Source organism: Alternaria triticimaculans (genome assembly GCF_023758025.1).
Source record: "Alternaria triticimaculans strain BMP 0046 chromosome Unknown scaffold_1, whole genome shotgun sequence".
NCBI classification, from domain to species: domain Eukaryota; kingdom Fungi; phylum Ascomycota; class Dothideomycetes; order Pleosporales; family Pleosporaceae; genus Alternaria; species Alternaria triticimaculans.
The window spans coordinates 1,875,875-1,899,087 of NW_026055958.1; the positions used below are offsets into that span (position 1 = coordinate 1,875,875).

General features: G+C 53.7%; 9 protein-coding genes across 9 annotated transcripts; 5 read left to right on the forward strand and 4 right to left on the reverse strand.

The window, feature by feature from the left end:
* Window positions 1–685: 685 nt before the first annotated feature.
* On the forward strand, window positions 686–1,477 carry J4E78_000596 (uncharacterized protein; the record flags this gene model as incomplete). Its single annotated transcript, XM_049361258.1, has 2 exons — window positions 686–790; window positions 845–1,477. 2 exons carry the CDS (start codon window positions 686–688, stop codon window positions 1,475–1,477), a joined length of 738 nt encoding a protein of 245 aa, XP_049226541.1.
* A 260-nt stretch (window positions 1,478–1,737) lies between these two features.
* On the reverse strand, window positions 1,738–2,054 carry J4E78_000597 (uncharacterized protein; the record flags this gene model as incomplete). Its single annotated transcript, XM_049361259.1, has 2 exons — window positions 1,738–1,902; window positions 1,953–2,054. The coding sequence occupies 2 exons, from the start codon at window positions 2,052–2,054 to the stop codon at window positions 1,738–1,740; spliced, it is 267 nt and encodes an 88-aa protein (XP_049226542.1).
* A 579-nt stretch (window positions 2,055–2,633) lies between these two features.
* On the reverse strand, window positions 2,634–3,410 carry J4E78_000598 (uncharacterized protein; the record flags this gene model as incomplete). Its single annotated transcript, XM_049361260.1, has 3 exons — window positions 2,634–2,943; window positions 2,994–3,104; window positions 3,157–3,410. 3 exons carry the CDS (start codon window positions 3,408–3,410, stop codon window positions 2,634–2,636), a joined length of 675 nt encoding a protein of 224 aa, XP_049226543.1.
* A 246-nt stretch (window positions 3,411–3,656) lies between these two features.
* J4E78_000599 (uncharacterized protein) lies at window positions 3,657–4,330 on the forward strand (the record flags this gene model as incomplete). The annotated part of the gene is made up of 5 exons (XM_049361261.1): window positions 3,657–3,704; window positions 3,759–3,773; window positions 3,949–4,099; window positions 4,189–4,254; window positions 4,305–4,330. The coding sequence occupies 5 exons, from the start codon at window positions 3,657–3,659 to the stop codon at window positions 4,328–4,330; spliced, it is 306 nt and encodes a 101-aa protein (XP_049226544.1).
* Window positions 4,331–5,153: 823 nt separating this feature from the next.
* On the forward strand, window positions 5,154–9,358 carry J4E78_000600 (uncharacterized protein; the record flags this gene model as incomplete). The annotated part of the gene is made up of 3 exons (XM_049361262.1): window positions 5,154–5,162; window positions 5,205–5,543; window positions 5,591–9,358. 3 exons carry the CDS (start codon window positions 5,154–5,156, stop codon window positions 9,356–9,358), a joined length of 4,116 nt encoding a protein of 1,371 aa, XP_049226545.1.
* A 552-nt stretch (window positions 9,359–9,910) lies between these two features.
* Window positions 9,911–10,477, reverse strand: J4E78_000601 (uncharacterized protein; the record flags this gene model as incomplete). The annotated part of the gene is made up of 1 exon (XM_049361263.1): window positions 9,911–10,477. One exon carries the CDS (start codon window positions 10,475–10,477, stop codon window positions 9,911–9,913), a length of 567 nt encoding a protein of 188 aa, XP_049226546.1.
* Window positions 10,478–13,751: 3,274 nt separating this feature from the next.
* Window positions 13,752–16,037, forward strand: J4E78_000602 (uncharacterized protein; the record flags this gene model as incomplete). Its single annotated transcript, XM_049361264.1, has 1 exon — window positions 13,752–16,037. One exon carries the CDS (start codon window positions 13,752–13,754, stop codon window positions 16,035–16,037), a length of 2,286 nt encoding a protein of 761 aa, XP_049226547.1.
* A 2,237-nt stretch (window positions 16,038–18,274) lies between these two features.
* On the forward strand, window positions 18,275–19,220 carry J4E78_000603 (uncharacterized protein; the record flags this gene model as incomplete). Its single annotated transcript, XM_049361265.1, has 2 exons — window positions 18,275–19,037; window positions 19,093–19,220. 2 exons carry the CDS (start codon window positions 18,275–18,277, stop codon window positions 19,218–19,220), a joined length of 891 nt encoding a protein of 296 aa, XP_049226548.1.
* A 1,881-nt stretch (window positions 19,221–21,101) lies between these two features.
* On the reverse strand, window positions 21,102–22,670 carry J4E78_000604 (uncharacterized protein; the record flags this gene model as incomplete). Its single annotated transcript, XM_049361266.1, has 3 exons — window positions 21,102–21,272; window positions 21,326–22,511; window positions 22,558–22,670. 3 exons carry the CDS (start codon window positions 22,668–22,670, stop codon window positions 21,102–21,104), a joined length of 1,470 nt encoding a protein of 489 aa, XP_049226549.1.
* Between the last annotated feature and the right edge of the window lie 543 nt (window positions 22,671–23,213).

The window sequence follows — 23,213 nt, forward strand, 5'->3', positions numbered from 1 at the left end:
CAGGGGTAGTACAGCCAGCCTTCCTGAGCCAGGCACAGCCGCTTCCTCCTTCCACGGCGACCAGCACATGTACGCCGCACCCGGCCTTTTGTTTCTTGACTCTAGGCGACGATGAGCAAGGGCGGGGTGGGTGGGGCTTAGGCCTGGAAACAGCGGCCAGTTCACTCCGCCGTCAGTCGTCTGATCAGTCTAGCGTGCACCGTACTGTGTCTGGGAATTAGATATAAGGTGCCGGTTCACATCCCTGGATGTTGATATCACAAGCAAGCAACATTCAAGGTTTACTTTGCTACTACTGCTACGAACTATCCATAACTTATATTGCTTCGCCCCCTGGCTCACTATACTTTTTCGGAATAACTATCTACACGTTCGCGGAATCTATCATAACGGCCCTTTGAACTCGGTGATTGCTAAATACATTGGCCTCATTTCACGGGTCACGCAAAGCTCCTGCCGCCTTACGCTTTGGACCTTACCGGGCATCGCGATAACAAACGGCACAACGCACGAGGGGCTTCCCACGCGCACGGATTCCACAACCGACGGCTTGACTACGCGCTGCTATTAATATATAATACCGCGGCCTTCCCCTTCTCGAGTTCTTGATTACTGGTCAACTACTCAGACAACCACGAAATAATCCCCAGAACTTCACCACTTCTATACATTATCCCTATACAAGATGGTCAAGATCTCCGCTATCGCCCTCGGGCTCCTCACCCTTGCCAGCGAAGTCTGCGCTCAGAAGACAGTCAAGGTCATGCCCTTTGGTGCTTCCATCGTCTCGGTACGTATCCCACCTTCCTCGCTTCAAGTTTCCATCCACTGACTCCCATTCAAGCGATGCTGGCGCGCCAACCTCCAAACCAAGCTTAGGGATGCAGGTGTAACGAACTTTGACTTTGTCGGTGGCCAAAAGAGCACCTGCGGTGGGACCAACATCGACCAGGATCACGAAGGTCACCCCGGATTCCAAGCCGCCGACATCGTCAAGAACAGCCAACTGCCTGGCTGGCTCGACAAGAACCCTCCGGATGTTGTTCTCATGCTCCTCGGCACCAACGATGTTCTCATCGGCAAGAGGCCTATCAACGACATCATCGCCTCGTACGACATCCTTATCGCACAAATGCGGAAGAAGAATCCCAACATGCAGATCGTCGTATCCAACCTACTTCCATTGGACCCCGCGCGCTTCAATGCCCAGGCCGTTCAAGGCATCAAAGACCTCAACGCTTACATGGCTACGCACATGCCTAAGAAGAGCAATGTGAAGAGCCCGGTCTACTTCGTGGACAACTTCGCCGACTTTGACGCAGTCAAGGACACAGATGATGGTGAACACCCCAACTTGCAGACGGGTGTACAGAAGATGGCGAACAAGTTCTTCGACGCCACAAGGACAGCGATCAAGGGAGCTGCTGCGGTCAAGGCGAAGAGGCAGAGCATAGTTGAGAGGAGACTACTAGACTAGAGTGGAGCGATGAGGTAGACTGTTACGAATTCATGACTTTTCATTGTGCTAAACTAAACTTGGGTATCTTAATGCCATTCCTTACTCCAGAAGTCAAGTTTCGAATGTGATATGCCGCCAGACAGATGCCACCAGCTCTAATCGAGCTGTAGTATCTTTCTTCCAAAATCAGGTTCCAACTTTTATACTGTCGCCAGACGGGTACCATGAGCCGAGGAGAGACGGTCGTCCGCAGGTGTCTTGGTGGTGCGGGGAGGTCGTCAGGGCTTTGTGGTCTTGTCTGAGTCGCCCTCCGACTCGTAGGCACCCGCCTGCGAGGTGGCTTTGTCCTTGGCGGCCTTGCGTGCGGCCACGATTCCACGAGACTTCTTGCTCCGGATGAATTTGGCTTCTGCAGCCTCAGCAGCCTCGATGGCCGCGATCTTCTGTTGTACGTTAGTGCCATGGTAGTGTCAGGAGGTGATGAGATACTTACGGCTGCCTCGGCCCTCTTGACCTCGTGCATGGCAATTGCGTCTGCCGCCGCAGAGTCCTTGTCGTTGCAGACGTAGGTAGTTTCGTATCCTGCTCGACCCATTTTTTCTGGCTGGTTGGCGAGGTGGTGGAGTGCTTTGATGACTACTTTGTAGTCTGGTGTGGCTGATCGCCATTAGCAAAAGATACGCTGAAGCCGTACAATATACTAACTGGTGATGGGAGTTTGGTGGTTGGAGAACCAAAACGAAAGCTCAAAAGTTTGTATATAGCTTCTAGCTTTTGTTAGCGCAGAGGTGAAGGGCAGTCTGGGGCTACTGCCCTTCACCTTGAGTCCCGGTGAAGAAGACATGGCTGCACAAAGAGGTTCGGCAACGGTGACGGTGTTCATGAAGGAGAGACGGAGACGGAGGGGCAGAAAAGACTGATATATGGCTAGCGGCTGTGTGCGTTTGCCTCGTTAAAGTCGCCGTCAATGGGGATTACGACGCCCCGGTGCAGTTTTCAGACAATGAGGAAATTGCAAACGCGTCAGGAAGAGCGGTGTTGCGGCGGCCAGGCAACATGCCGGACGCTCGAACATCAACATCAACACACAGGGCATCCAGGAGGAAAATATCTTGAAAATGTAATTCAATGCAGTATGTACACGTGCTGTTTCGCGCCTGGCCAAATCCAACTCTTACTTGGTTGTTATGATCTTGAGCTTCTTTGGGCTGTGACTGAACAAGTTGGCATATGCCTTGGGGACGGTCTTCCGCTTGTTGGGTTCCTGGACAAAGTACTCGTAGCCTTGCTTGTTAGCGAATTTGATGGCATCCTCCTTGGACTTGAACTGTATCCGGTGGCCGTTCATGAAGTCGGCAGACGACTGCCAGCCCATGAGCGGGTTCTCCCATCGGTGGCCCTTGGGGAGGACGTCCCAGTCCATCAGCCAGTGCGAAGCGTTCCAGTCGCCGGATTGTGTGGCGGTCTTGGAGGGCTTGTAGATGCTGGGAACAATTAGTATCAAGGCCGACGTCGGGTGAAGGATGTCTTGTACCGAACAGTACGCGCCTGGAGGTCGGTGGGGGCGCCGGAGAGAACGGCAGCCGCAACACTGTCACCGGGCTCGCTGCCGTCCATGACGCGCTTGGGAACCGGGGAGAAGTTGCTGGGGACATGTTAGCCATATGCCGCCTTATCCTTATCCACGGTTGACGCACGAGGTCCGGTAGTCAATGGCGACATTGTAGTCTGGCTGGTGCCTCATGCCCTCGGCAGCGTTTTCCTCGCGGATCTGGGTGGACTCGCTCGTGAGTTTGACGGCGGGCGCATCTTCGGAGCTCGTCTTGTGGCCGTGGGGAGTGGGCTCGTTGGTCGCATAGGTGCGGAAGGAGGGGGCGATGACCCTCGTCGCGGAGGGCCGCAGGGCGGGGGCGAGCAGTCGCGGTGCAATTGTCCTCGGTAGGGCAGCCATGGTGGTTGTGTCGTCGGCGTGGCGGGCGGGAATGCTGGTGATGTCGATGCAATGGGATGAAGCTGGGGTGGTTGCTTGGCGAAGGCGCCGGCATAATCCGTCCTGCAGCTTTCTTCCTCGAACCTCACCACCGACCGCACGACCTCCATCTCCACTCCATCGTCTTGCCCGCCCTGGTACGTCGCCCGATCCGATCCGCCACGCAGAGAGAGTGCAATTGATGCTAACTGGCCCGCAGCCGTCAAGATGAGCTTCATGCAAAAGCGCGGTCTCTCGACCCTCATCCCCCCCAAGGTACGGCTTCTGTCTGCCCCTCGGACCGCGCATGGCACTGACAATGCTCTCTAGATTGCTTCTCCCAATGTAAGAGCCCTCCAAACGCTATCCTAGCACGCCTTCGAACCCCCGCAATCGCATACGCGCAACTTTCGGCCCACCGCAAACGCCTCCACAGTCGCAGCACCCCGACTGCGAACCCTGGCGCATCCCGACGACTCTCAAAATGGCGATTCCAGACCAGGGCTGATGTAAGAAACAGGCTATCGGCTCCTCCCCCAATGCTGTCCGCATGCAGAAGGTCGTGAGCTTCTACGAGAAGCTGCCCCGTGGCCCAGCTCCCGAGCCCGAGGCCAAGGGTCTTCTCGGACGCTACCAGAAGAAGTACATGGGCAAGAACCCTTCAGCAAGGCGTGAGTGCACCCGGCGGGGCAGGACACTATGCGAGCGCTGTCCTTGAGCCTGCGAGATCGGATGGGAGCACCAGACTGACCCTGTACAGCCCTCGTTCACGTCATTGGCTTCCTGATCGCCATCGGCTACGCGCAGAACTACTACTTCCATCTCCGTAAGTCGAATCAGATGCGCTGACGAGATGATGTGACTCACCACTCGCAGGCCACCACAAGAACAACGAGCACTAAGCGGATCCTCTGCATGCGCTGCATCGTCACGGGCGAATAGACCGGATGTGTATATGTAAAGTGTAGTTGGTGAATCAAACATCTAGCCAAGGCAGTCTCTTCTCCTATCATGCAAATGACTCTGCTCTTTTCTTTGTCAACATCCACACGTGTGCAGTGGCGGAGGCCTGGTCAGCTCTCATGGGGCCGACAACGTCATCCCGGGCGAGGATAAGGTAGTACATCATGTGCAGTGCTACGGAAATGTAGTGGGTCTTGTCGTCTCGTTTCTGAAAATGCACATGTCAAAGAACCTCACGTGCATGGTGTGAGCATGTGTCAGTAGCAGTCTGTCGACCAGTCTTCCCAGCAGGCTTCGTCCGGCCCGCACCTCCGCAGCTCAGGCGTGAATCGTGATTGTCGCTGCAGCCGTGTGACGCATAGCTCCCAGGGCATTCCAGATGTCAGAATCGATACAAAGAGGACCCCAGGCGTGTGCCAAGACTAGCGCCTCTCACCATCGTGGCTACTCAAGCTACCCGCCTCAACCTCCTATACACCCATCCACACCCGCAGTCCGCCCCACCACGAAAGGGCCCCTTCTTTCACGCCGCCCCCTCCCGAGCGCGACTCCACGCCGTTCGGTGAATCAGCGCGACCCAGCACGTGTTCGCGACTGCCTCCAGCCCGCGCATCCATCCAGCGAAACACTCCGAAACCTCCGCACTCGCCGCGTCACCTCAGCAACTTGCAGATAGCAACTCTGCGGAAGCGCCGACTTGACATCCGTGGCGACTTGTAGCATCTGACATTAGGTGATTATCCCCAACTTTTCTTAGCTCCCATGTCGCATGTGGAAGACAGCGGGCGTCCGGCCGGGCTCGACTCGCAGCAGTCGGCGCCGCTTACGCCCACGTCCTTGTTTGGATCAGACCAAGAACACCTTTCTGACATTGAGTCTTGCGCCACTTCAGTTCCGGAAACTGTTATGGCAGAGCAGGTTGCCAACGATGTGGTAAAGGAAGCACAGTCGGTGGGTCGTTCTGCGCCCATCGACGACTCTGCGTCAACTACCAACACCCCCGCCGTCAACGGCGAACCGCCCTCGGGCACAGCGACCACGAAACCGACCCCACGAGAAGCGTCTCCTACGAAACCCACTGTGAACGGCACAGGTGCACCCGCCACTGGTAGTGCACACGTGTCAGACAAGGCCGATGGAGATGTGGCAGCTGTAAGTAGCGAGGAAGAGGCATGCGGACGCGGTGTTAATAGTAGCAGGGCGAGAACAAGCAGTCGGATGCATCACGGCACGATTCCAAACAGCCCCACCTCAATGGCTTCTCGAGCGAACATCTGGCGGCGGAGTCGCAAGCCGTAGCAGATGCCAGTGGTGGCTCAGATACCGACATCAGCCGCCCAGGAAGCGTCGACCAGTCCAAGCGCGACGGAGTTCACGTGCGGACCAACTCAGCAGCCAAGAAACAGCCGTTCAAGTCAGTGTCTGTGACGAAGAGCTTTCTGGCCAAGACCGTTCCGACCACGCCTGCTGCACGACCGGGGGAGAAAGCAGCCCCGGCAGCCCCGCCCAAGACATCGATTCTCACCGCGAAGCCCCGCCTCGTAGCGAAATCCGGCGCTGGCAACGCCCCGCGTGCGCTGGGACAGACCAATGGCGCAGGTGCAGGTCCAGATGCGAGCAAAGTCTGGAATAAGAACCAGCCCGTCCCAACTCCACCGCCCAAAACCTTCACCGACGAAGAACTGAAGCAGCAGTACGGCATACACCTTGCAACACGCCTACAAGCTGATGAAGGAGGCAAGGAGGCCAAGTGGGCAGACATTGACGATGACGAGGAAGACTGGACCCCGGAAGCAGTGCAATGGATGGATGGAACCAAGTCCTCAGTTGCGGTGCCACCGGAGACGCAGCCACCGCCCGCCGAAGAGCCCAAGACTATTCTCAAGCCTGAGACGCCCGCCGAAGCACCCAAGCCTACTACGTCCCCGGCTCCAGCTACGAACGCGCCCAAATTGAGCGTCACTGGTGGTGCCAAAACCATCTTGAAGCCTGGTGCGCACACGCAGCCCACTACTGGAAAGTCAAGTCTGGTCCTCAAGGGTCAGCCAGAAAGACCAACTCTAGTGGCCAAGCCATCAGCAACCGAGAAGAAGTCACCATGGGCGCCCCTGCCTCCAGTCGAGAAGGTGTCGCCGATCCAAATCAATCCCCCTGCGCAGCAACCGCCCCCACAGCGCTACTCACAGCGTGATTCCTATGGCTACGACTCCATGCCCCCACCTCCCGCGAAGGAGATCGCCCCAGACGACTTTAATCGCAACTGGCGCAACGAAAGCGGCGGCCGAGATACTCGAGACGGCCGGGAATTGTTCAATTCGCAGAGTGGTCGTTATGAGCCTGTACACAATGACATGCGGCGGGGTTCTGGACGAGATGCTGGTGGTGGTTACCGGCAGCAGCCGTCCGCTGTGTTACAGAGGCCTTCTCAGGACGGCGGCCCAGCAGAGCCTTCAGCGGCGTTCCAGACGTCAAGGGCAAGCGCGGATGGTCCTACTTGGGGCAGGAGGAGGAACTCGTCCAACGTTAGTGGAACTATGCCTAGGCGCATGTCGATGGACCCACGGGGAGTAGACATGCCTACTGGTCCCATGAACATGGAGCGACGCGAATCACACTCGATCAACGGTGTGGACCCTTCGGATCCTGCAGCCGCCAGACAATCGCCATTCCAGCAGATGAAGTCTCCGAACGTTCCTCATGCACACCCGGCTTCACCCTATGGCTCAGTAACCTCAGCTGTACAAGATGTACCGGCGCCTACACCAGCACCACCGGCAGAGAACCCAGTCGAGGTACAGAAACGTTTGATGGCTGAAAAGATCGAGCGTGCTCGTCTCAAGAAACAGCAGGATGCGGAAGCCGAGAAGCAGGCAGAGGCAGAGAGGAAAGAACGTCTTGCTAAGAAGCTGGCCGCTATGGGACCGCCTGAACCCAAGCCCAAAAACAAGGATCAGTCGCCTACCCGCCCAGAGCAGTCCCCACAGAAAGACAAGGCTGCTCCTGCGCCATTGCAATCACCGCCAAAGCCACCTGTACCGACTGCCGAGGGTGAGGTTACACAGTATGGTATGATGAAGGTCCATCAGTCTCACCCGGTGAAAAGATCGCCTCAGGCGAGCCATGCTCAAGTAAATCCCTCACCGGTGACTGCTCCTTCATCACTTAACCAGCAATCGACGCCGCCGTTTGACGCCTTCACTCGTGACAACGAAAAGTCTCGGTTGTCAACTGAACAATCTCAAGCGATCGCTCACCAATCAGACGGCGCTATCCCTTCTGGGCCTAGGCCGCAGGCACCTCCGACCTGGTCGCAGTCTTCCTCTACAGCACCTCAACCCAGACCTTGGACATCACAAGTTTGGGGTCCTCCCGGCGCAAAAGATCGAGCTCTTGGTAACGGTACCTTCGACTCCGATTACAGAGGCCAGTCTCGCCCCGGTGCCCAGCAGCAACTTCCTGTTCAGCCAGCTGCCGCGACAGCTCCCATTGGCACTGGCCTAGCTCCTCAGGCTTTGACTTCACACCCAGCAAGACAGATGCCACCTTCGCAACCCATGTACGCCCAGCGATCTTCGCGCGTCCAAAACGCTGCGGCGGCTCGGGCGGCTAGACCACCCCCAAGGAACGTCACTGGCGGCGGTTGGGATACATTTGGTGAACTTATCAAAAAGGATGACCAGGACCTCGCAGCGAAGAATGCTCAAGATAGAGAACGCCAGGGCGAATTCCGTCCCGAGCTTCGAGAGGTATACAAAGATCAACGTGGGCAAGCACAAGTGACGCTGCATGACAAGGTCGCCGCCGAACTGGCTCTTGCCGAGGCATTGAAAAAGGACGATACTACGAAGCCTTTGGTTGAAGGTTCGTCGCCTCAGCAAGGTCTGACTCAAGGCCCTCTCCAGCAGGCTACTGGTCCTCGCGCATCGCGCTTCTTCCCTCGTGCGACTGAGACCTCAACAGAGGCGACGGCGTCTCCGTCGACCTTTGTGTCAAGCAAAGCAGACTCACCTCCTCCGCCTCCCGAGACAGAGACACACCCTGCTTTCAGCAGTGAAGCCGGTCACCCATTGGTGAGACTGCCGAAGCCCTCGCCTGTCGTGCGACTTCCACCGTCGGCAGCTGGCAACGGTACGGCCGCTGCTTCTCACGTAAACATGCCGTCGCGCGGCCAAGCTCTAGGCGCCAGACCTCTCGCAATGAACCCGGAGTGGCAGGCAAGGTTTAATAAGCTCCTCGACAAGCCAGGTTCCAACCGTCCATCAGCCCATCCAAGCACGTCTCCAATGCTGCCGGTCGCTACTCCACAGCAAGGCGCGGTCGCCCCGGCTGCCTTGTCCAAGGCTTCGCTAGACGTTCGAGGAAATACTGGTCCTGCAACTGTGTCATTGCCCAGCGCGTCTCAGACGAGAATCTTTGCAGATGATCGTGGTGCAGAGGCTGTCACTCGTGGTGATACTGAGGCTCTGTTCGAAGACAGAGAGTTCGGTTCGCTGCCCACCGTCAAATTGTCCAAGGTTCCGCACCTCGCAGCCAATCAACCACTCAAGGCCGCGCCTAGAGATGAGCAGCACCCGAGGCACAAGAAATTGGAGAACCCGTTCACCATTCGCCGCCTGGAGGCATTCGACATTGAGAAGACCACACAGAACAGGCTGAAATTCGACGTCGTTGTGCGCCTCGCGAACATGCGTCAGCCTGTCACCAAGTCAGTGCAGAGGAAGCACTACGGTCCAAAACTCAACAGGCAACCGAAACCCAAAGCGACGGGTACGCCGAGCACCACTTCTACCAACAGTGCGAAGGACCGCCCGCGCAAGCCCTCGCACCAAAGCCAGACAGATCGCTCTTACAACAACAGCGCTTCACGCCCGTCTGCTGCCAAGACTTGGTCCACCAGCAACAACAATGCTCCTCGCTCATCCCCAGCTCACACAGCTACAACCTGGGCTAAGGTTGCAACGGCCTAAGTGTCGTCCACAGTCCCCCACTAGCTCCAACCACTGCTACAAGGAATGTTCTCCTCGTTCGAGCACTGTCGCCACACAAGTACACGAATGTCTGATAGCTCCTCGAAGTGCTTCACCTGGTTACTCTACGTACTGTTCTCATCGCAGCACACCATTTCACTCTTCTTCTCCTTCAACAGCAGTATATAGCGCGGCATCTTGTACCACAACGGTTTGAGTGGATCACAGGGTCGCTTTTCTTGGGAGGCAGTGTACTCCCGATCTTTCTTCCACTGGACTCCAAGTCCTCCATTCTTGCTTTGGCGCGACATCACTTTCGGGGTCAGCATGTTTTTCTTTCCTTAGACCTTCGTTCATCTCCTTGCCATGACCGGCGTCAGGACGCGAGTATGGGTATTGACAGCTACGACGGGCCATGACCTCGTGGATGCGGAAATGGGATGACGGTAGAGGACTTCGTGTACTGCCAATAATACTTCTGAAACTTCATACTGCTTTACCCTGCTGTTCTTGTGATGGCGAACTACTCTTCCTCTGCTTGGAAATATAGGACTATGCATCTAATTGCCTCACTGGGAAGTTGACGGCTTCAAGATTTGTTCCTCCAACCTGCTTGCCACTCGCTGCAGTGATCAGCCCATCCAGCCAATCTTGATGTCCTAGGAGCATCTTGTTCGGCTTCTGCTCCTCCCACTCCTTGAAAATCTGCCCAATCTGACTCTCCTGTGTCAAAATCCTCACCCTCTGCCCCTCCAGATCCTCCACAACCCACGCATGGTAAATCTCCAGCCCATCCGGCGTCTTGGAGCTCCATGCCAACCTGCCCGCGCGCCCGTTACTCTCCGGCGGCTCCGACTCCTCGACCGTGCAGGTCAGTGGCGGGAATCCAAACGTGCTGAATTTGAAAACGTCGCCTTTGTGCAGGAAGGTGCTGTCGGATGACGGAGGAGTGATTTGAGCGCAGTTCTTGTAGTAGGATTCCCATTTTGAGATGTTGGCTAGTAGGGCCCAGATTTGTGTGCTTGTCAAATCTTTGGCGATGCGCTCGTTGGAGACGAAGTTGTCGGTTGTGCCTGGGAGGAAGTGCGATGGCCAGTTGATTGCGGATTGGGTCGTCATGTTGTGAACAGAGTGTTTTTTGGAGATGACCTGCTGATTGTACGTATATTTATGTATAAATTGATATAGCAGGATGTAGATGGAGGTTGCAGGTAGATACTTGACAGTCCATGCATCGATGGATATCGTTGACGCTAACATGTGGCGCTTGTACATCATTGCGCATGGGAAAGACTACATCCGCGAGGATCCACAACCACATTGATTTGTCACCTTTGAACCTGAGCGGGAATGCTTTTAGCAGGATTTTGCGCATTTCATTCATTTCTCGGGAAAACGATCGTGGCTCAAGGTATTATGCGGGGATCGACCAGCCGACGTCATCATTAGAGCTAGACTCCCAGGCACCCAGGCAAGCACTTTGCCAACAAATCTATTACAGTCACGAGAATCTACTCACATGAAACCCATGGCAACAACTTGGGGGCTTTGAAGAAAGTACAAGTATTTTGCTGACAACATGCTGCCACTGTGCTGGTGGCTTGAAGTAACCTTGGAACGTTATGCATCTTCGTTGATCAAGACCGCATTGTCGAAAATCGTTTCCGTAGAAATACTAACCAGTTCATCAGTCGCATTAATGAACTGCATTCCATTCCCGGCCATTGCTTTTACGCATGTATCATCTCTCATGCAATCCTCAGTACCCCGCTTGCGCCTCCCTGACGGGCAAAGACGAATGCCACCCTCTCTTAAGACGAAGGTCTCAACAACAACGTCAGAGCCAATGCGGTTGTATCCTTGTTTTTCAACCTTTCTAGGGTTGCTGACTTCCTGGATGACGGATACTGCTCCAAGATACCTTCTCTGCTGGATCCAGTCCCGCAGTCCGACCAACAAGAAGTAGTCTGCCTCCGCCTCGACCCGGCTGTAGAGTGCATAGTCGAAACCGTCGTTTTTTTTCCAGTAAAGCGGGAACCTGGAAGGCCGACGCATAAAGCTGAGTAGATGCTCGAATGTATCTGCATCCGCGTCGACGTAGTACGAGCCGTCAGCCTGGAGGTCCGCGCCGTCTTCCCAGCGATTGAGTAGACCCTCAAAATAAGGCGAGACCGAGAGGACTGGTTTGGACGTACGAAATTTGCGACCGGATACGTCGAGCGTGATCTGATTGTTTGCCATGATAGGAAGAGATGGAAATATACGAGCCGGAGAGGAGGCTGGATTGGAGAGGGGCAATGTCAGCTTTTGCGCTGCGAGATGTGTGCAAGACTCTGGCTTCACGGTGCGACATCGCGTAATACCCTGTTCTTGAAAGAAACAGGCGATCCGAGCAAAGTCACATGATGTCTTTGGCATACTAGCTGGAAACCCGCAGTGAAATCACATGAAGTGCCTCTGGAGAGATGCCATACTACATGCTAAATAGGAGCAATATCGCAGAGCGATCTCGTCAGATTCCATCGTCGCAGGACATGAGAGCTCCTACTACGCAACTATATACTTAAAGCACCTTACATCCAACTGCCCAGAATGATTCAGGATAACTGCATCATCGTTACTTGGTCCGTATTCATTAAAACCGGCTCATCTCGTGATCTGTTCTAGCGCTCACCCACAGCCACTCATCATCGTCTTTCGAGATGTCCTTATCGTGATCATAAGCATTGGGCCCATAGATGTGAGTTGCAAATGCGGGAATGTTGCTATCAACAGGATTATGTGGCCGAGGATATTGGCAATGGCAAGTTGTATCCATACACTGCGATGACTGCGTTGACACTGCTTGCGCTGGGAGCGTGTACTGCGTTTCCAAGTACCTTGCATCGTGATTCGGTAGGTAATATTGTGGCTGTACGTGAAGCCACGATGTTGGCTTCGCAAGGAGCGAATAGTTCGTCTCGTGGCCTGAACCCCAATCGTGGAGTCCCTCGCAGTTGCAAACGTTGTAACCCGTCTCGTCGGAAGTCACTCGAGGAATACCAAGGCCTGGATGCTCGTATAGGAACCGATCGAAAGATTGATTCATGTGGGGCTCTGGAGAAATTGCGAGGGACCCCTCGTATGGGTCGTGGCGGTGGGCGGTCAAGGACGGGTGGTTTACCACGTGGGCTGGGAAGGTCTGCTGCGATGAAGATGGTGCCATGCTGGACAGGAGTTGGATCGTCTCCACAGGTCGCCTTCCGTTGACATGAAAGGATTCCTCAGAGATGGGGATGCGCATGTCTGATGCAGATTGTGCTTTGATGCGCGTAGTGTCGAGTTTGTGGTTGACGTTTCCCCCATCAAACCCTGGTCTTGAAGCTTCTGATGTGCTAACCTGGGCTGCAAAGTCGACTAGGAAATCGAGAGCGTTCATGCTGCCGGATGATCAAAAAGAGCTTCGAGAAGATAAAGGACCAGAGAAGAGTTCAGGTGTAGTCCTTGCCAGCGCGCCCTGATATCGTGACTGTTAACATTGATCTTCGAGGGGAAAGGTCACACTGATGGTACTCGCACCAAACGGGTGTAGCAGTGCATCGTGTTGTTGCACCCGTGAGGAAACAGCCTATCGGAAGCAAACCCATTGTCTGAAAAGTTGTGATGATGCGATGTGATGGATCAGAAGCAGTCTGATGCATTAGGAGATGTGTGAGCCGTGTCCCTTCTTGAGTTAATCTCCTCGGTTCTTGTCGAAGCTCCTGTCACAAGAACAGCATCAATGCACAACATTTAGGCAGTCTCGTGGAACCAATAGTCAGATGTATCGCACGGCTGCACGACTGCCTTTGTGTAAAACTCCATGTGGAGGGCTAGAATCGTTTCAGTGAAGGTCAGACTCCTGAGTTCCTAGGAAATCAATTACCTGCGTTGCCTGTAGTAAGATATGCATTGGTACTTGTGGTGGTACGACCCATCTTGTGTATGCCCGAAAAGCCCAGGTTGAGAGACGAGATGGATCCACCGGACAGCAGCGATGCGCTGGTGCTGCCAGACAGCTGAGGGCTGCTTCGCCAAATGATTCAATTTTACTCTTTGTTCGTTATGCGCACAGGAAATGGTGGTCAATATTGGCGTGCAGTCAGTAGATGCATGACGTGGTATTGTCTGTTCAAGAGTCGGATCACCCCTCCCCGCGTAGGTTGGCTCACGCCCGGCGCATGAGCTTGCCGCTAGCGCGGGCACTTGTTGACAATCCGAGCCCACTCATTCCCTCCGCATCGAGCAATGCGCGCAGCGCGACGCGTTCAATGTGTCGCTTCGAGCTCTTGAGCTTGATCATTGTTTTTTTCGAGCGACTGGCGGCACGGAAGAAACGGTTCCGCGCACCCAGCGACCTGTCAGCGCCGCGACCATGCTCCACGAAATCCTCCTCTCGCTCTCCGGACACCCATCGGCGCTGTTCGATGCCCCGGACCACGTGACAGCAACTGCGCGTCGCCTACTGTCACCGCCCGAAGCAGAGCTGCTATCTTCAATCGGTCATCTGTCGCGTCTGCATCGAAGCACACGCGATCATGTCGCTAGAATCGCCGCGTCACATCCCTCAGTCATCTGCAGGGCGGTCGCTACTTCGATTACCTCTTACCATCTCGAACGGTTCCAATGCAAGGTACTGGAAGTCGAAAGCCGTGTCTTGAAACAAGATGCTTCCATCGTGGGTGCATACAATATCGTACCACTGGCTGGGATAGTGAGCGAGTTCTCGGAATGGACCAGGGTGATGGAATGGCTACGGGATATCAGCAACTACATGTTGCCCTCGGACGTTCCTGCTAAGTTCGAAATGATGATTGGAAAGGCTGCCTCTGGAGCTGCCGTCATTGACAAGCTGCGAAGCGAGGCACAGACAGGCTATCCGGACATCGAAGAGACTGCCCGGGGTCTGAGCAAAGTCGCAGAGACATCGTGGCTACGACAGCTATCAACCTGGCTGCTGTACGGTCGCCTTCCATCGTTCGGTCGTTCCGACTTCTTTATTCAGCAAGGTGACGAGGATGCAGATGAGCAAGTCTTCGTCCTCCAGAACAAGCTGTTACCAAAGTTTGTCACAAGGCAAACGGCTCTCTCCATCCTGTTCGTCGGACGATCGCTAAATCAGATCCGCGCCTTGCCGTCAGCCGTGAAGGCGTTAGACACATCCAATTCGGTCTCGGAACTTGATCTGCTTCCCAAGCACGTACAACAACTCTCTCGAGTGAGTGCACCGGTTTCAACTGCCATGCTCTCGGAGGCAATTGCCAACATCCGCCTCTCGCTGTCTCGGAATCTTCTACAACACTTGTTACCTCGTGAGAAGATTGTTGAGACATTGACGGTTCTACATCAATTCTTCTTGCTAGGAAGAGGAGAGTTCGCCCTGACACTGATTGCAGAAGCAGATGATAAGATATTGTCTCGACATAAAGGGTCGCAGCCCACCAAGTCTGGCCAATCTGTCAAGGCAGTTGTGATCAAGGAAGCGGAGATTAGCCAGGTCCTCGCGCGGTCCTTCTCCGTTCTGTCCACCTTATCTAGCGAGGACGAACACACAGATGATATTCTGGACGTTGCAACTCAGCTTCTACATCTCAGCGTTAACGGCTCGTCTAATAACCGCCCTGGGACCCCGGGCCGCGCTAAGGACGCGGACTCGATGCTTCCACAACTTGCCATCATGTCTTTCGACGACCTACTGCTGTCTGTACCAACGTCTTTAACGATGGACATCCGTTCACCACTTGACCTCTTCATAACAAAAGCAGACCTGGACGTTTACTCATCGATCAATGCTTCCCTTCTCGCAGTCCGGAGAGCACATCTGCATTTAGCAGAACTATGGCGATACAGTTCAATACGGAGAGACCATCCTTGTCCGCCTGGATATCAATACAGCAACTCCGCGCATGGCAAAGCAATGCTGAAGCGGCGACGACAACGCACTACGAAACGGGCGCAGGACATGCGGAAGATATGGGCGACATGCGCAGCCGCTATCTTCTTCTTTGCGGAGAGCGAAGCTTACTTTCATGGTGCGGTCGTACAACAATCCTTCGGTCATTTCATAGCATGGGTTACCGGTCCTCAAGTTCCTTCAACCGCGGAATCGTTGCCAGCAGCTTCCGATAATATGAGTGCCACTGGCTTCCGCAGGTCGACGACAGAAGGAAGTATACGGCAACAGCATGATCCAGAAGCATTGGCCTCAGCACATCGCCGCTTTCTGTCTTCGGTCGCGTACTCGCTTCTGCTTACCGATCAAGCCTTCACAAAAGCGCTGCGTACCTTGTGCACCCACGTAGACGAGTTAGTGGCATACATCAAGCGTCTTACAAAGATCCAGCAGAACCTGGATCTGGAAGAAGATGAAGGTGTGGAGGATTATGCGCAAAACTACAAGAAAGAAGAGCGCGAGGTCAGCCTGGAGATGGACCGGGCAAGGAGGAGGCTTGACAGCGACCTCAAGACACTCGTAGAGCGGCTTCGTGAGATTGATAGCGACAGGATTGGAGCTTCTGCACCTGGTACATCAATTGGAGCGACGATGGAGGAAGGTGCCTATGAGCCATTGAGAGTAGGAGGTATCGACCGTCTTTTGATGAAGCTGGACTGGAGCGGTGAGGACGAAGAAGAGGAGACCGAGGACTTGATCGATCTTTAGAGTGCATGGCTTTGTCCTCGTCAAACGTTTTCAGGGACTACTATCTTCGCGATCCTTGTTGGCTCTTGGCACTGTATCATGACCAATGTGGTAACGGCGGAAAGCGCGTTGATTGCGCGGTCGCGATGCCTCCGCATGGGACGGACTTTCTTCTAATGTCGACATGGGTGAGTATCGTCCAGGCATCATTTAGGTCGCCTCCCAACATTCTATCATCACATTCATCACACCACATCATACCGCTTCAACAGCTTATCAACATTGCTCTCTTGCATCAATACTGCGTATGTACCGGTGTTCACGCTCACAATTCGATGCTAACAACGCTAGGTCCGCTCAAAACAATTTCCTCCAATCCGCCTTCGTGTTCAACTTGACTCGATACGATCACTCCGCCGTAAGAGATCCCGCCATGTCTTCAGATCGCAATTCCGCCCGTTCTTTCTTCGGGTTTGTACGGGGTACCGGGAAACGTCTCCCCGTCGAACGCGACGACCGTTCAGCATGTCTTCCAGCCACGTCAAACGAGGCATTGCCTAGGAGACGCCATTATATCTACCCGCGAGAAGACTCTGGAGTATACATGCCGACAGGACCGGCCGAGATAACAGGGAAAAGCTCTTCGTCGACTCCTCATCCACCGGCACAATTGAATCCCTTCGAGGACGCCCGATACGAATACAGTGCTACCATCTCTGAGACGCAGCCGTCACCTGCACCATTGGGAGGCCCACGGTGTATCACCTCTGATCCATCTGCAGTCACGACCATAGCGGAGTCGAAGGGTCGCAGGGGCTACAGGAGACGCCTACGAGATCGAATCTGGGCTATGTTCAGAAGAGAGAGGATCGTTTGCGGGTACCGGCCGTCCAGCGATAGAGTGCCTCTCCTAGGAGGGGAAGGAACACACCTCCGACGTGGCACTGTGCGAGGACAATGACTTATGGACCCGCAGGACGAGAGCGACGATTATTGTCTTGGTCATGAGGCTGCGCTGATTTGAGGGTGGTTTTGTGTTTCATGAGTTGGCCGTAATGCTTGTATTCTTTCGCACGTGCCCAGCAATTGAACCATCTTTCCAACAGCTATGGAAAACACAATAAGGTCGGATTTCTTTGACAAGTGAATTGAATGTATGATAGCCACTGATGTATTTGTTACACATTTTCACTCAAAAAGTGAGAATGCTCTAGACTGTGTTGCACTTGCTACATATAGGGTTGTTGTCATATCACCAGCATTAGGGAAGCGATAATATCAAGGTCAAGATTCACACGAAACAAAGATTTGAGAGGGTGGCAGGTAGTGTTACAGCCAAGCAGCAAAAAGATGCTCATGGTTTGCCCCACATGAGAATCGAATGCATGGACAAAAAGAAAGATAATGTTAAGGTCGTGCCCGGGTTCGAACCGGGGTTACCAGAAGGTTTGAGAGAAGTCAAAATCTGGAGTGATAACCACTACCTGCATTGGCGGTTAGACAGACTTCAGGAGAACAGGGTTGGAGGAGACGTACACTACACAACCGTGTTTCTGGTGTTGATGGCAGAATCGGCAAAAATTGAATATATAACCAAGTTTGCGCCACGAACACAGCCTACCAAAGTTCCATGGACTGATGCCCATAGTTCACCACTCTAGTGTGTGGCGAGCGGGGTCTCAGATGTGTGGAGCGGGGCTTAGCCGAAACCCGGAGCTTGTGGACAAGCTGGCCATTCCACATGCTCTCGGTAAGCATCCTCTGCGCTCGATGCTACATCGTCTGAATCCTCACAAGTCCATCGCGTGCTCTTGCATCGAGTCGGTATGATGTCGCTAGTCGAAGCATGACTTATGTGCAGCGAGTCCTTAACACGTCTCAGATCATTTGAGACGCGTCTTTGCCACGCCACAAACACGCGTCTACCGAGCCGACGCCACAAACATCTGCTTGAATGGTGTGCGCTGATCCTGGGCTTACGTAGCGATCAAGATGAAGAGAGACGGCGCAGGCGGTAGACGACGAGCAAAACAAGGTCCAGCCTCAGAAGGATGCAAGGGTCACACAAAGGGTAAGAACGGATGGGTATCGCATCCCAAATTGAACGCCAAGACATACGTCAGATGATGGTAATTCGCAGGAGGCAAGGTACTTGCGACATGTTACCTTGAGAAGCAAACAAGAGCCGCATGTCTTCTGCTTCTTTTGCTTGCGCGATCCTAGATCGTTAACGTCCCTGCCTACAAGCCGACTACACAATGACTGTCCAGCTCAACATCTTCTCCGCCAAGGCAACTTTCAACTTCACAAGCAACAAACCGGCAACTAGCGGCCCCGAACTTCCAGAAGTCGTTAGTGCGGAAGATGGTGATGACAAGTCTCAGGACCAGTCGCTGTCGGCTTCTACTAAGACTTTCGTAGATGAACACGAAGATGTCATCGCGTTCAAGACGATCAACTGGCTAGCGGGAGTTGGGGATATATGCAACGGCACCTCCAGAGGAACCGGCGAGGCTAACGCTACACCCCAATCTTACGATGAGAAGCGTAGCATAGAAACGAGAAGGAACACGAAAGTGATCACGCATCGTAACGTTCAGGGCAGGCCCAACACTCGACGAAGTGCACTCCGCCGGCATTGCGACTTCTGGGACGCCGATCGGGACGGAGTGATCTACCCATGGGACATATTCATTGGCTTCCGTAAACTCGGCTTCAACATCGCGTTATGTCTATGGGCAGCGGTTACCATGGCTGTGTGCTCATCTTACAGCACCCAGAGTTCTTTCCTGCCGCACCCGCTCTTTGCCATCTACCTTGATAATGTCAACCGCAACAGACATGGAAGCACCACTGGCGCGTACGACTTAGATGCCGAGCTGGACACGCGACGCTTCGATGCGATATTCGAGAAATATGCGGGGGGCAAGGACTACCTGACTGCGCGAGATCTATACGGCGTTTGGGCAGGCCAATGTTGCGCGAATGATTTCTTCGGATGGTTTGCGGGCGCCTTAGAATGTGAGTTGCGGCTCATCACCTCGCGGACTGAGCATACGATACTGACATATAACAGGGATAGCCATGTACATTTTGCTATGGCCACAGGACGGAAGGATGCGCAAGGTCGATATTCGAGGAGTATATGATGGTACCATTTTCTGGAGAATTGCTGAAACCCGCTCCCAGCGTTCACGGCCATGAGATTGCGGAAGCCCATGATTGGTTCCACTGGGGCCATACACGACCCAGAAAATTTAATTTACCAACATCACTTTGGTACGGCCACATTAGAGTTTGAATGTGACAAACTTAAGCAGCTAAACGAAACACACATTAACTCCCACTGTAATTCAGCGTCTGCCTGAATGTGTCCTCTCCATTAAATTGTTGTTGCAAGAATCAAACTTACGCTACGTCCCTTGACCTCTAAACTGGTAGTCTCGAGATTGCCACTTCAGCCCATAGATATACACCTTCTAGGGCCTGGATCGCCGCTACACAAGTTCCTGCCTCGATAGATTACCGCCGCCACAATGCGCCACCCCGAGCCCTGCCCATCCTCAGATCCCATCATCCCGATCAGTCTTGTCAAGACCCAAAAGCTTGCGCGAGACCGATATCGAGCCTTGAGCTGGAGTCTTTTCCGAGTACCTTCTTCTGACAGATTTATACGCTTGGATACCCGCGATGATACGCCCGCACACGCCTTGCCGGACGAGAACGATGGATTCACTGTCGTGCGCCAGTATCTATACGATGTGCTCACCCACACAGGATGGGGTATAGGTTATGAGTGCCCTGCAGCGATAAGAGCAACGGTGGAAGGCTGGTATGGGCACGGAGGGTATTTCAAGGCGCAATTGGCAGAGAGAAATGGATTGTTGGATCTTTGTCCCCTGAAAGGAAAAGATGGTGAAGGTGACGAAGTATACTTCGAGGACCAACTGAGAGACAAGATCAGGCAATGTGTCAGATACGAGAGCAACATGCTATTGTATCGTGAGGATGAGCTGGACGACGCGATGTCTGAAGCAGATACATGCGTGGGCGATAATACTCCTGATATCAGTGTACAGGAACGGGGTTACCAGGATTCCGATGGAAGCGAAAGCATATACTCGGTATTCCGACCGTCGATCGATCTCAACGAGGATGCAATGACCATTGCTGCCCATGAAGATCAAGATGACGACCCTGAACATTCAGCACCTCATGTACACCGCAGCGACAGCGCAAGGTTTTCGGGAACAGTCGGATCAAAGACACGGATCAGCAAAGGACTCGTATCATCCGACCCAGAGCCCAGAGTAAACGCGCCTTCCGAGATCACGCATGAATTCACTTTTCAGGTTCCTACGCCAAAAGTAGAGCAATCAAAGAAGAGGAAAGAACGGTCGCATGAAAGTTCAAGAGCCATGGATGAGCTGGTTGCAGGACGCAAGTCATCCATCAGCCATGCAGTGTGCAGCCAAGCCAACGCAACAACACCAGACTCGAAGTCTCAACACCAACCGAAAAACGAGCTAACTACTGCATACAAACATGCAAGATGTGGCGCCGTTGTACCCACCGAGAAGCCCATGCCTAGCGTACGGCAGAGAAACCACAGAAAAAGCACGAAAGCCATCAAACGCCGGACACAGATGACCCACGACACAGCTTGCTCTGTTAGCTCGGTACGCTACGAGACACTGCCACAAAGTCAACCACCCGCAATAAAGGGTCAGCATCTCCTTGTCGAAGCTACGGCGGTGGCGAAGAGAGCGGTCGCTCTGAATCTCTGTGTTGATGAGGCAAAGTGCTTGAACCATCACGAGCGGAATAAACAGAGTCTCATGTCTAGGATGTTCGCGAAAGTAGGTGGAAAGAGAGGGTGAACGTGTGGTTTCCGAGGGAAGAGGCAGAATACAGCGTGACACAATATCATCTCGTTTGTCACAACTACGAGTTTAAAGCCAGCGGGAACAGCAGTATCTAGAAACCTAACGAGTGGCACGATTGATGTTCATTCACTTCATTTCATGATCTTTTTGTGGCCTTGACTGTAACCCTTGCTATATACACGTCTTTTGATCTAGACGATTAGACCTCATGTCCGCACGTAGACAGGTGTATTTCTCCTTCCGCAGGCAGCGTCCATCTTGGCTCAACACCGATGATACCACGCTCAGTGATCATGCTGGCGTTCACTGGGCTCTTGGGAATGATCTGCTCACCCTTGGTGGCAAGGATGGAAAGTACGTGTGCAGCAGCCTACGTCTGTTAGCAGATATTCTCACTGTGTAATCTGTTTTCTTGGTGCTTACCTTGGCGTTGATGAAAAGTGTCTCTGGGTTGGGGTTGTCAATCGTATCGCAAGCTTGGTGGTAGCAGGGATCTTGCTCGACACCAGTTCCAGTGTGGAGACCTCCAACGGGCTTTCCAATGTTCATGAAAGATTGGTAGTCACTTCCACCGGTGAAGCGTGCGGCTGTCACGTTTACACCCTCCTTCTGGAAATGCTCGACGAAGAGCTTCTCAATGGCTGCCGATCCCGGCGCACCCGTGAGGTTGAAAGTGCTGCCATCGCCATCGAAGACACCAAAGTAACCGCGGGAAACCATGTCGAAGTTGAGGTAAGTGAGGATGTTGTTCGCTTCTGTGGCATTCAAGTTCTGTGTGTAGTACTTGGATCCAAGCAGACCGTTCTCCTCCGCGCCCCACCATGCGAATCGGACCTTGTTCTTGACATTGAATCTCCTGAGCGCCTTTGCAATCTCGAGAATGAGTGTGCTGCCTGAGCCGTCGTCGTTGATACCAGCGCCGGCTTGTACACTGTCAAGATGCGCACCGAGCATAATGACGTTAGTTGGGTCACCGTCTTTGGTCTCGGTGAAGACGTTCTGTGTGATGCGTGTTTCTACGGTTTGGGTTTGCTGGAAGTACGCTTCGATAGCTTCGCCGGCCGTGAGGCGTGCGACGAGGGGTTCAGCGTCGGCGAGGTTAATGTAGCCGGTTGACACGTATTCGGGGTTAGGGTTGGACAACGTGCCACCTGTAACGTTCGCAGTGTCGCTTGCGTAGATGATTACTGCAGAAGCACCAGCGGCAGCGGCAGGCTTCATGCGACCAGCGAGGGTAGTACCATCAGGGCAGGCCCCTCTTTGCACCAAAACGATCTTGCCTTCAACATCCAAGTTGTCGTAGGCTTCGTTTGTGCAACCTTCGGGTCCAGAAGCACCCAGTACAAGCGGAAGCGTCAATCCTTCCGGAGTGGTCGATGGCGAGTATGACAATCCAATGACACGGTAAGAGCTGTTGCTCACACTGAATTCGATGGACTCAATCTTGTTGAAAAGAGCCGGGAAATCCTGAGTCCATGTCTTGAAGTGTGTGTTCTGGGTTTTGGCGAGCATGTAGTCAACAGATGCAGCGTAGCCCGGAAGACCGAAAGCACGGTTGCCGCCATTTGCTTTTGCGATAGAGTCAAAAGCTTTGAGGTTACCCATCAACCTAGAAAAGTCAGTGTGTCGTCGAATCAACGAATAGACGTCCGTACTTCTCAGTCTTGATCTCAGCCTGGATTGGTCCAGATGATACCATAGGCCGGGGTCGCACAGCAGCGAATGCTTGCGCAGCGCCCGCAAGGACGATAGCACTGGAAACCTTCATGTTGTCACTTTAGTCGGCTAGCTTCTCCAGGACCCAAATGTGACGAGCGTGCGAGTAACGTCGCCCATGTTTAGGTGGCGGCGCCGAACTCATATACGCATGTTTCCCGCCACTTGACGTTCGGCTTCCTGGGTAAATGTAGCTTGTTTGAGCGCGGAACACCGTGCCTGGCCCACTCTTATCATCGTCTTGCAGGTGCTGTGTCCGGAAAAGAAGGTCACAAGAGAGTAGATCGGTCTTTGCCAAGTTGCCAAGGGGCAAACATTGATACCTGCCCAAAGGGCGATAGACTGGCTTGGCGGGAAGGTTACCATCGTCACGAATCCAGTCTCTTCTATCGCAAGGTGACCAGAGAAGTCGATATATCCGAACGGTCTCTGATTGACCGATGTAAAGCGATGCAAGCTTCACCGATGAGTACGTTCCGTGTCATGGCTCCTGGGTATTGGTGGTGTTGGCGTGTCCGAGCGGCGAACTGAATATGAATCCGGGACTATGATCCATGATAACAGAAACCTGCGACTGGAATACTTTTGGTGAGTT